This window comes from Grammomys surdaster, unplaced genomic scaffold (assembly GCF_004785775.1).
Source record: "Grammomys surdaster isolate TR1022 unplaced genomic scaffold, NIH_TR_1.0 63, whole genome shotgun sequence".
Lineage (NCBI taxonomy): Eukaryota > Metazoa > Chordata > Mammalia > Rodentia > Muridae > Grammomys > Grammomys surdaster.
In genome coordinates this window covers 12863463-12875477 of record NW_021604565.1, presented here as the reverse complement: position 1 = coordinate 12875477, position 12015 = coordinate 12863463, and the positions used below count along the sequence as shown (strand labels likewise).

The following is a 12015-nucleotide window of genomic DNA, read 5'->3' as shown; positions in this document are numbered from 1 at the left end:
AGCTGTAATAGAAATACTTGTGCACCTGGTTTGGGCAGCCCTTTGACACAGAGTCAAGTCCCCCAGGATTTGCCTTTTCTCAAGGTTGCCTTTTCTTATTTAGAAAAAAGCCCTCAGAGGCGTAAAGAAAATTCCTGCTTGATTAAAGGAATTGTTCTCCTCTCTGGCAAAGAGAAGTGTAGCTCTTTCATTAACTTATTGCTGTGGTGTCTGTCAAGGTCACTGCCAGCCTCTAGGTTCTCCCCACTCTCACTCATAGGCTGCCTTTCTACCAAGTCCAGCTCATTCATTTAACCCAGGCTAACCGTCCTCATCACGAACCCCCTACATCGCTTCTCTCTGCTCTCCCGGTAGACAGCCTTGGCACATTGGAATACAACTTTTCCCTTTTCACCCACGCAGAGGCTAATTTGGCTTTTTTACTGCGCCCATTTTTTCATTCAACAAGATGATGTAGTGCATTTATATTATTTTCCCCACATGTGAAATATATATGCATTTCGTAATAAATTCACAACACTGGGCAAGATTAATATTTGCAATTTACTAAAGAAACCTTGTAGGTAGTCAGGGCCGTTTTCAAGGTCCCTCTTAGAAGAAAAGCATGGTACAGTTGATACAGGTTTCTTCAGCATTGATCAACTGGATGCGCGTTTGTATACTTTTGAACTCCTTAGGCCACCGTCGCCGGGTCCTCCATATACTCCTGCGCATGCGTGCTGTTGGAAGGCTCTCCGTTTCTCAGAGAACCGGGAAGGACGTTGGTGTAGAGGTGAGAATGGTGGAGCGAGAGGCGAGCCTGGGGATCGACAACTGCGGTTTTCCGCTTCTCGTGGGGTGGTGAACTAGGATGGGTTGCACGTCCCAGCCCAGTGGAGCCGCGGGGCTACCTTTCTCGTGGCCGCGCTTGTCCCCGCCGCGTCCTCAGAAGGCTACGGACCTGGCGGGCCTGTGAGCTTGGGCGGCCCCGCCGTCTACTCGCGTGCGCTGTCCGGGCCTTGGAGGATCTGCGGAGCCTCCGCCTCGCTGGTGGACGGCCTGGCCCGTTTCCTCTTGTATTTTGCCGCGGCCAGGGTGACCTTGGTTGGGTCGTTTGACCTGTGGGACCTACATAAGGGGTGCGACCTTGGAGGGGACGCAGACACCGAGGGACCCCGGTGGTCGGCCTGGTGTGGGAGTAGAGCTGGGAAGCTGGAGGGTCCCTGACCGTGTGGCGCCTGCTCCATCGGCTCTCGGGGCTCTTGCTGGGCCCGAGTCCCAGCCTCAGTGACCTGAGATCTCGTCAAAGGCTTTTCTTCGTAAGGGTAAATTCTGAAAAGGCAACAGCTAGGTCGCATCTGCCTTTCTGTGGATGGAAGACACTTCTGTCATAGTTCCTTGCTCATCGGTTGCTGGTTGTGCCGGTTACAGCCTTGTTGCGGGTGGTGGAACAGCATAGGAAAGGAGCAGGCAAAGATGAAATTGTCTAAATCACTGAAACCTTGCAGGAGTCAGGCCATGGTTGTAGGTACTAAAATAACCTTGTGTGTGCATGTAGAGTTCAATCACTTACCGTGTTCTAAGGTGTGGGTTTTTTGTTTGTTTGTTTGCTTTTTGTTTTGTTTTACACTTTTTGTTTTACTTGTAAAGGACATTGACTACCATGAGTTCCGGTTCGCTGTTGCCGAAACCACAGATGCGTGGTCTTCTGGCCAAGCGTCTGCGGGTTCATATTGTTGGCGCATTCACTGTGGCCCTGGGAGTTGCTGCTGCCTATAAGGTATGTGCTTGCTTATTTGTGCTTTAGGTCACAAGCTGTTCGTTTAAAACATCTATCTTCTAAACCTAGTTAAGAGATTTTATAGAAGAAGCTCTTAACCTTCCAGATATTCCCCTCTTAAACTCTCCATAGGTTTCAACGTGACAGGAACCCATGTAGTTGACCCTATCTTCAAATGAAGCTTTATTTGCTATATCAAAGAACCAGACTAAGTGCTTTAAACACAGAAATTTGCTTTCTGACAGGGTTGTTTTGTTTTTGAGATGAGGTCTTAATATATAGCCCTGGCTAGACAAGGCTGGCATGGAGCTCATGTGATTTGCCTGCCTCTACCCCATGAATGCCGGCATCAAAACGTGTGCACCACCATACTCCGAGTTTTTAAGATCAGGGTTAATACTTTCTGAATCTTTTCTCTTTTTCCTCATGTGGCCTTCTGGATGAATCTCCTCCTATAAAGTTAGGGCCAATGTCATTTTGAGCTTTTAAGACTTGTAGGAGTTGATTTTCTTCACCGTGTAAAGTCCCAGGGACCCACCAAGCTTGGTGACCTTTCCACTGAGCCATCTTGCTGGTCCTTAAAGTTTAGCCTTAAGACTTTCCCATTTAAAATATAATATAGACTAATTTAGATGAGGTCATAAAATTATGCTGTTTCCATGTATTGTGATCACTAATACGTTTCTGGCTCTCCAACTATGTTAATGAAAAATACTTGTTCTAACAAATCATGGTTGGTTTGCCTAGTGTATTATGGTATTCCAGAGAAACAAACCCAGCATGATATATTTGCATGTACACTTTAGCATGACAGTTGAGGATATTGAAAGACACCATGATTTATCGAATCTTGTGAGTTTATTGGGCTGAAAAGGCCCACCACAAACCATTTAACATTTTTAGACCTGTTCCAGTTCCCTTTCTGTTGCTGTGATTGATAAAAACTGATAAATCATCTTGAGGAAGAAAGGGTGTATTTAGCTTGCATGTTACAGTCCACAGTGAAGTCAAGGAGGAGTGGTGCTTACTAGCTTGCTTCCTTCAGCTGTCTTGTATAACCTAAGACTACCTGCCAAGGGATGGCACTTGCCCTTAGTTGGCTGGGTCCTGCTTCACCAGTTAGCAATTAAAAGTTCACTACAGACATGCCTACAGGTTCCCTCTTCCCAGGTAAAGGTGACAACTTGACGTTATTATAATTCTAAGTCTGTCTGGAGCTCTGAGCACCAAAGGAATGTTGGTATATTACCCAATACAAGAGACTTGGGGGAAAAGTGTTAGCAGTTTTAACAGCTTATACCAGTATCCTGGTACAAGTCCCAGAGTTGGAAGTCTGTCTGTGGGGGAAAGAAGATGGTGTCCCTAGCTCAGGAAGAGTGGAAATTTGCTTTTGTTTATTTGGGCCTTTTGTGCATTGGGAGACTGTTTACACTGTGAAGTGAATCACTGCTAGTCAGCTCTCCTCCAGAACCAGCTTCATAAATCTCTAGCTGTCTGAACATCCTTTAGCCCTGTCGTGTAGATACTAACTTAACTATTACATATAGTGAGGGCTTCAGTAGACTTTAGAGAGTGGCACTGAGGAACCTCTCTCTTGTTCTCTTGGTTTTTTTTGTTTGTTTGTTTGTTTTTTGTTTTTTCGAGACAGGGTTTCTCTGTGTAGCCCTGGCTGTCCTGGAACTCACTCTGTAGACCAGGCTGGCCTCGAACTCAGAAATCCGCCTGCCTCTGCCTCCCAAGTGCTGGGATTAAAGGCGTGAGCCACCACCGCCCGGCTTATTTTGTACTATCTTTAGCGTCACACTCTTCCTACCAAACACACATACAAATGTGGATGTACAACCCTATCCCAGAATAGGAGGAATCTGTCCCTAGGGAAGTAGGAAGCTTCTTGCTGTAGAATTGCCACAAGACTCTTCCTTTCATGGTGTCACCCCTTCCTGTCTAGGAAATCGACGGTTCAGTACAGACTGAGCACAAGGATGTTCTTAGTATTTCTGATAATGTGAGAGGTAAGTTCTGTAACTGGCTATGTTGTTGTTACCTTTTAGTTTGGCGTGGCTGAACCAAGAAAGCAGGCGTATGCAGATTTCTATAGAAACTATGATTCCATGAAAGACTTTGAAGAGATGAGGAAGGCTGGTATCTTTCAGAGTGCGAAGTGATTACAGAATGCAAAGGTAATACAGTCACTTGAAGTTATATCTAAGAAATTTTTAACTAGTGAAGTACAAATCATTTTAACTGTACAGCTCTCAGACTGCTACTGTCTAGGAAAGAGCCCTCATGCTCTTCTACCAGACTGACAATTAGTACTTTTTAAGAATTGGACCACATTATTTGCCTTTCTTCTTCCTCTTTTTCTTACTCTATGGGAGTTTTGTGCATGGAATGCATGCCAGAGAACAACTTTGGAGTTGCTTTCTTTCCATTATGTGGGTTCCAGGAGACAAACTTGGGTTGGCAGATTAAGGCAGTGAGTGCTTTACCCATCGAGTCAGTTTGTGACTGGCTTATTTCAGTTAGTGTAGTGTTTTGCATGTTGTCAGTAATTACCTTCTTCTTCTTTTTTTTTTTTTGTTTTTGTTTTTGTTTTTTGTTTTTTTCGAGACAGGGTTTCTCTGTGTAGCCCTGGCTGTCCTGGAACTCACTCTGTAGACCAGCCTGGCCTGGAACTCAGAAATCTACCCGCCTCTGCCTCCCAAGTGCTGGGATTAAAGGCGTGTACCACAACTGCCTGGGAAAGATTTATTTATTTTTTTATTTATATGAGTACACTGCAGCTGTCTTCAGACACATACTAGAAGAGTGCATCGAATCACATTACAGATGGTTGTGAGCCACCATGTGGTTGCTGGGAATTGAACTCAGGACCTCTGGCAGAGCAGTCAGTGCTCTTAACCACTGAACCATCTCTCCAGCTCTATAAAAAGATTTAAAGTGGGAGTTAAAAACCAGAATTACGCTGGGCTATGGTGGCGCACCTTTAATCCCAGCACTTCTGAGGCAGAGGCAGGCAGATTTCTGAGTTCCAGGCCAGCCTGGTCTACAGAGTGAGTTCCAGGACAGCCAGGGCTATACGGAGTAACCCTGTCTCGAAAAACCAAAAAAAAAAAAAAAACAAAACAAAACAAAAACCAAAACAACAACAACAACAAAAAACCAACCAGAATTACAGTATCACAAAGTATTTTATGTCTTTGTGTAGCTTGAAGTTAATGTCTAGGCCCCCTTTCATTTCAATTTTAAAACTGCAGGTCTCCTGGCAGTGATTTTCAGTTTTTGCTTAGTGAGAAATTTCTTGCTTCTTTTGAGGACCATTTTGGTAAGACACAATACTCTGACTTGACAGAATTTTCTTTTTCTTTCTTTTTTTTTTTTCTTTCTAGACAGGGTTTCTCTGTGTAGCCCTGGCTGTCCTGGAACTCACTCTGTAGACCAGGCTAGCCTTGAACTCTCGGACTTAGAAATCCGCCTGTCTCTGCCTCCCAAGTGCTGGGACACCACCTGGCTTTGACAGAAAGAACTTTCTTTACTGGGATTTTTTTTTTTTCTCACTTTGTAGTCTGTTCTGGCTTTGAACTCAACCTTGCTCTTCCTACCTGCCTCTTTAGTGATGGAATTACACAATGCTGACATAACCTTAAATAAAGCCTCTAGTTGTCTGTTGTTTCTGCTGAGAAGTCTGTTGATAACCTTAGTGTCGGTCCCTGTACATGTGGAGCGACTTTGACATCTTTATTTTCACTTTCAGGATTTTCTATTTATTGCCTTTGGTTTTGACAGCTTGAAGACAGTATTGGTGTAGTCTCTAATTTCTTTCTTCAAGTTTCTTCCCTTTCTCTTTTTTGTGATCCATAATATATGTGTGGGCCCACTTGGTATTTTATAAACTCGTTTGTTCTTTTTACTTTGTATTCTACTTTTGTACCAGACTTGGTAATCTCAAATGTTGGGTCTTCAGCAGTTGCTGGTTGTATCCTCAGCCAACTGAAGTATGCCTTTGAAACTTTAGTGATTCTGTCAACTACAATACAATTAGTATATTACCTTTCTGAGTTTTTTATTTGACTGTTCATATTTTTTGCTTATTGAACATATTTAAGATAGTTACTTTTAAGGATTTTCAAGAAAAGCCAAAGTTCAGATTCTTTTGTGTGTGTTGTTTGTTTATGGAGATCCATTTTGGTGTTTGAAACAGGCTATGCTTCCCTGTTGATTTGCCTTGTGATCTTTTTGTTAAATTTTGGCATTTAGAATAAACCAGTCTCTCCCATTGTTTCTAGGCAGGCTTGTGAAGGGAGACCTTCCTCAATCAGCATAGTAGTAGCCTAGATGCTCAGGCTCCTGTGTCTGCCTGTGTGTGTGCGTGGTTCTAGCTTACCTGTGAAGATAGCTGCTTTCCTTAACTTTGAGTTTCATTCTTGTTAACCCTTGGAGCCTTAGCTGTTCTAGTATACTCTTCTGCCCCAAATTTCTGCCCATTGGCTACCTAGAGGTCACAGCATCCACCATTGCTTTCCCTTGTTTCCACCCTGAGTCAAGAACTATAGCACCGTTGCTATCAGCAAGTCAGGCAAGACAAAACTATACCTTTGGACAGTCAATCACCATACAAGTAGGGTTTTACCAACAAATCACACTCTTTACCGTTAGAGAGAGGGAGGACCCAAAAAATGAGTAATCCTTCTGGGTGATATTGCACCCACTGCACTGCAAATGCAAGCAAACTGTTGCTGAATGCTGTACTGTTTTGTATGGTTTATTACTGGCTAGGTGTTCTGTAGTGTAGCTGGGGGTGCTGCTGTCACACAGTTATTTTGGTTCTAATACTGTTTATTCAGATGAAGTTTGGGGTGAGGCTGGAATGTCTTAAGAGTTTGTGGGTATGCTGTCTTGTTGACATACGGTTATTCAAAATTATTTAGAACTATCTATTGCTAGATTGACATTTGGAAACATTACTCTGATAATGTTAATGACTAAGTGACTTTCTCAAAAGAGCACATTTTAAAGGCAGTGCTTCCAACAGACTAACCCAGAAAAGCCAGCATTGTTACTACTACTGCTCACTTTCAAATCACATGCTTGTATTTAGTTTCATTCAAGCTTAACAGATGGGTAAAAGGCTAAATTCTGCCCTTTAGTTTGGATTTGTGATCTGTAAAATGAGTTTGATGTGATATGGATAATATATACTGTTCTTTAATGAGTATTTCAACTCTACTAAAATATGTTCCTCTTCCAAGATCTGAGGTGGGGGAAAGGCTTGTTATACTTAGATATTTTCAAGGTAATTATTTTTTGCCTAATAGATTTGATTCTACAATGTTGTATTTCTAGTTATCCAGAATGCATAGACACCATGACCACAGCAGCTCACAAAAGAAAGCATTTGATTAGTGCTTGCTTACAGTTTCCAAGAGACTTAGTTATCAGCATGGTACCATACAGGCAGACACAGTGCTGGAGAAGGAGCTGAGAGTTCTACATCCAGATTCACAGGCAGGAGAAAGAGAAGGGAGGGAGGGGGAAGGGAGAAAGAGAAAGGGAAGGAAGGAGGGAGGGAGAGAGAGAGGGAGGGGGGGAGAGAAAGAGAGCAAGAGAGACAGTGACACTTCCTCCCAGAAGGCCACACCTAATTCCTCTCAGGTAGTGCTGCTCCCTGGCAAGCCTTTTGGGGCCATTCTTAATGCATGCACCTGTGGTTGTTGAATAAGTCTCCAGAGTATTTACTGCTGATTTATCATTATAGTAAAAAACAAAACAAGAAAAACCCAACAAGTTTCTTTCCCTTTGGATGGAAAATTAGTAAGAATGATCTGTATCATATATCCTGTACTGTTAGGATCTTTTAGCACTGATACCACGAGACACAAAAGTGTTAACAACATGCAGATGCCAGAGGAACAAGAATGCTGTGGAAATAAAAAAGCAAGAAATAAGGCTAAGGTACGATCTGCCTAGAATGGAAGCCAGGCAGGGTGGTTAGGGATAAGTACTAGGCAGCTAGAACTAGACTTTATGGATGGTAGTCATAAAGACTGTTCACCATTAATTAACATAGCCATTGTGTTTCTCTCCGTAGAATTCTTTGGATTGCGCTCCATAGAAGTTCATTGCTGACCTGTGCACCTGAACTATGAGACATGAATATGTGGGCTAAGGAGTAGTTTCCCTCAATAAACAATAATTATATGGACAGTAAGTCTTTGCTTGGTTATTACTGATAATTCAGGGCCTTTAAAATCTGATGCCTATTCTTATAACACTAGTTAAAAATATTATAAAGACAACTCCTGCAATTTCCTGGTCCTGGCTTTGGTGTCCTGAACACTGTACTTCTAGTCTTTGGTGTTCCAATCCTATCAGTGAGATCAGTCTCTGCAGAAGGCAGAGGTAGACGTGTCACTGAACCTTGAGTTGGAGGCCAGCAGAGTGAGTTCCAAGGCAGCCTGGAATACATGGTGAGATGCTAACTCTTTATTTTTGGTTGTGAGCCAAGCCTTTAAGGGCTGAGCTGTCATTCCAGCCCAAGAGATACCTTTATTTAAAGAAAATCTGTCCTTGGATTTCACTGCCAGTCTTTAGTATTGCTGCTGTCACCAGAAAGAAGAGTTAATTGGCTTACTGTTAGAAAAATTACTTTTATTAATGAGCCAACAATATGTATGATGAATGGGAATGTGTGTCTAATCTAAAAAGATAACTAGTATTGAGGAATGTCTGGATAGTCACTTTTGATTTTTCACAAGTAGTTTAGAACCTACCTGTCCTTTAGATTTTGTGGCAATACAGGCATTGAAACCAGGGCTGTGTGCAGCTTGGCTAAGAGCTCTAGGACTGCTGTATCCAGTGAACAGATTGAAAAGCAAGTTTGATCAGTAGTTGTTCTTACTGTTTAACTTGTGTAAGAAAGACTCCATGAGTGAGCTCTATTAAAATGGGCTGTCAGTGAAACCTGCATAGTAAAAACTCACAGCACACCGGGCAGTGGTGGCACACGCCTTTAATCCCAGCGCTTGGGAGGCAGAGACAGGCGGATTTCTGAGTTTGAGGCCAGCCTGGTCTACAGAGTGAGTTCCAGGACAGCCAGGACTACACAGAGAAACCCTGTCTCAAAAAACCAAAAAACCCAAACAAAACAAAAAAACTCACAGCATACAATTATCCATGGTCAGTAATTCAGGAATAGCTTTTATTATTTATATAATAATTTCTAGCAATTTGTAAAATTACCATAAGCCATACAAGAATCAGTACATATTTACATTCTTAAAAATAATTATTAAGGTTGACACAAATGTTCCTTCACCAACCAAATGTGTAAAGACAAATTGGAGAGTTGACTTTCCTATTTGGTTTGAATTGTCCACTAAGAGCCTGTGTTCCAGGACTGGTGCTGTTGTAGTAGGGATGTGTGCCCAGCAGACTGAGAGTTACAGGTCGGTGGCCTTTGAAATCAGTGGCACTGTCTTACTGTCACATTTCAGTTGAAGGGAACAAACTGCAGGCCGGTGCATGAATGCCATCAGTGGGTAATGAGACAGTGAGATTCAGTAACATCTGAAGATAGCTGTGACTTCCGGTCTTGCATCACAGCCCTCCTCAGATGTTAAATGATACCGAGCAGACAGACACTAGGGATATCATCTCCGTGCTTTATCAATCAGTTCAGCAGAGCAGCTATCTGGGCTGAAATCACTGCCAGCCTTAAGGTTGGCGTCTTTAAGTCAACCCTAAGCAAACTTATAAACAAAATGTCTTGTTCTTGTTGGTGGACACAAAATGTTATTTTTTAGCTTAGTAAAACACCAGCTTTCCAAAATATACCTGAGCAGTTAAGTCTGTCTTACTAGAAATCAGTAGAACACAGACTGAGGGGAATATACATTAAAAAAAAAAAAAAAGCTAAAAGAATGGTATTGTTAAGTGAAAAATTCAAGTGAAACAGCAAAGTTCTAAGTGGTACAGAGGTGGTGGAGTTTTATTTCTTGTTTTCTAGGGCCTGTCCACATTTCACTATATAGCAGATCATTAATAGATTAAAATTCCAGTGAAAACTGCATGTGGTACAGAGAAAAAAGGTTTTCTGTGTATGGAAAGAATACAACATTTATAGGGTTTCCTGATCTTTGCTCTTCTCCCATTTGGAATTTTTGTTTTTTGGGGGAGAAGGTAAGATGTAAATCCCTATAAAATTAGTATGCCTGTAACTAAAGAAGTGCTGGCCTTGTGTCCATGTTGAATGTTAGAACTCTGTTGCACAGCAGAAATCAAGCATCTTCCTACCTTAAAGGGGACTCAGGGGAAGCCTTTCCTCAGGGCTTTGTTCTTTACCATGGTAAATTTACTAATGAAGACCTGAGCAAAATGTGGGTCAACCAAATAATGGTATGTCTTAACAGTGGCAGGAGGGGGCTCCACAGCGACCACAGAACACGTTTGCATAGACGAGCAGCTGGGGGCCAGGTGACGCGATGTTTTTGCAATGTAGTCCACGAGCCTGTTAAACTGTTGCTCTGACAGTCTCTCCCGGGCACCATCAATCTGGGTTCCAGAAACAAAGGACCTGAGTTAGTTACACTGAGTTAGGACACTGCGTCTCCTAGGCCATCTACTCGATGCCGTTCTGTCTAAGTCAGCACTTGTGAGATAAAGTGATGCCAGTGCACTTTTAGCACACAACCTCCCTTGAATGCATAAAATCCCCATGTTTAAAGTTAATGATTTGGTAATATTCTTGATACATTGTCAGTCATTGCCTTTTACCAGGCAGCCTAGGAACAAAGGAGAAGAATAGCCCCCAGCTTAAATGTAGTCAGTGCCGACTCAGCATCCCAAAATACAAAGTTGCCCAGGCTCCCAGAACCTACCTCAGCACTTGACAGAAGGCAGAGAAGGGGACATCATACAAACCAGTGGCTTTGGGTAGAACATTTTAAAAAAACAAAACCCCCATCTTATTGAACTGTAACATTTTCTGTTTTTATAAATGCTAGGATTTAAAGCCAGAAAAAAACAGAAAAACTGGGCAGAGGGCGGGGAAATTTTTATGGCAAGGGGAGGATGCAAACTACATTTATAGTTCATAAAAGTCTGGCTCATCTTCAGTGGAGCAAGAAACCGAGATAGATATACTACCTAAGTTCTTACAGAGACTGTCTGAGGAAGCACCCATCAAAGGCACTTACAGGACTATAAATTCTTCCCACCCTGAAGATCAAGTGTGCAGATCAAGCTCTGGAGAATTTGCAGTTGGGCAAGGGTCTGCAGAATTTAGTAGCCACTGACTGTGTGTGTGTGTGTTTCTGGAAGAATTATAAACATTTTAACGGGTGTTTTAGATCTCAGTTGTCGTAAAGAATTTAAACAGGGCCCAGAAAAAAATGTAGCTAGAAGTATAAAAAGTTGTAAAAGGCCACAGAAGACAGTGAAAGGTCCTGCCAGAGGAGTAAGTTAAGGCTTGTGTTATAGTTTGGCTCTCACGGTTTTCAGCTTGAGAAAGAGAAGGAAACCTCTAAGAGTCACTGCAGATGAAAGCTGTGCACCACCAGGCGCAGGCCCGAGTGCTGATGATATCATTTGATGGGGCCAGAATTCAGCTGGAGAACTTTGAATATACAACAAGGCTTAATTGCTCCTCCTGAACAGCAGCACAGGAAAGCCTGTGTTGTGAAAGGAACCTGGCCAAGGAATAAATTGACCTCCTGACTCATTTTGAGCCTCTCATAGGGGATTTTAATAATGTGCCAGGCATATTAAACAATTATCCCTAAAAAATGACTGCATTTAACCAAGAAAAGCAATACTGATTTGAAAAAAAATTCAAAACCTGCCATATTTGAATATGCTCAATGATGTCATTTACAAATTAATTCCTTCCAAAATTCAAAGGAGTTCTGTTTCTAGCCTCTAAGGTGAAAGGGCATGTTTCAGAGCTTGAAATACTGCACTTGGTTTTCCCAGGAGAAACCTTCCTGACCAGGCTTTGGATCTGGATTGTGTTAGGTTCTGATTTGAGCAGGACAAGTGGAGAAAGCAGTCAGATCATGCCTCCACTAGTTCTTGTCTCCTGAGGGTACACTGCATCCCAGCCTGCAGTTTCAGTTTTCTTCACTGGGGGAGGTTAGAAGGGAGTGGTTGTGAACTGAAGGTAAGAATGCAACAGAGCAATACTGAGTGCAGCGTGGAGCTTGATGCGCTGGGCAGTAACTCTGCACAAGACAGAGGTGTGAGCCTGGTGCTTGTTCGTG

The 12015-nt window shown here is 42.5% G+C and overlaps 2 protein-coding genes across 2 annotated transcripts in view; one reads left to right on the top strand and one right to left on the bottom strand.

Moving 5' to 3' along the window:
* Positions 1 to 650: 650 nt before the first annotated feature.
* On the top strand, positions 651 to 7967 carry LOC114620538 (cytochrome c oxidase subunit 6C-2). Its single transcript, XM_028766667.1, has 4 exons — positions 651 to 772; positions 1630 to 1759; positions 3811 to 3939; positions 7848 to 7967. The coding sequence occupies exons 2-3, from the start codon at positions 1643 to 1645 to the stop codon at positions 3922 to 3924; spliced, it is 231 nt and encodes a 76-aa protein (XP_028622500.1). The 5' UTR covers positions 651 to 772; positions 1630 to 1642; the 3' UTR covers positions 3925 to 3939; positions 7848 to 7967.
* Positions 7968 to 8931: 964 nt separating this feature from the next.
* Positions 8932 to 12015, bottom strand: part of Vps13b (vacuolar protein sorting 13 homolog B) — a 585584-nt gene continuing 582500 nt past the window's right edge. Inside the window, exon 61 of the mRNA XM_028767027.1 lies at positions 8932 to 10309. Coding sequence (XP_028622860.1) covers positions 10064 to 10309 — 246 coding nt within the window. The 3' untranslated portion in view covers positions 8932 to 10063. The remainder of the gene's footprint in view (positions 10310 to 12015) is intronic.

What these genes read in the sequence shown, in the direction of transcription:
- LOC114620538 (XM_028766667.1), top strand. Translation starts at nt 1,643, where the DNA reads ATGAGTTCCGGTTCGCTGTTGCCGAAACCACAGATGCGTGGTCTTCTG. An exon ending in GAGTTGCTGCTGCCTATAAG is followed by an intron (nt 1,760 to 3,810) that starts GTATGTGCTTGC and finishes GTTACCTTTTAG; the next exon opens with TTTGGCGTGGCTGAACCAAG.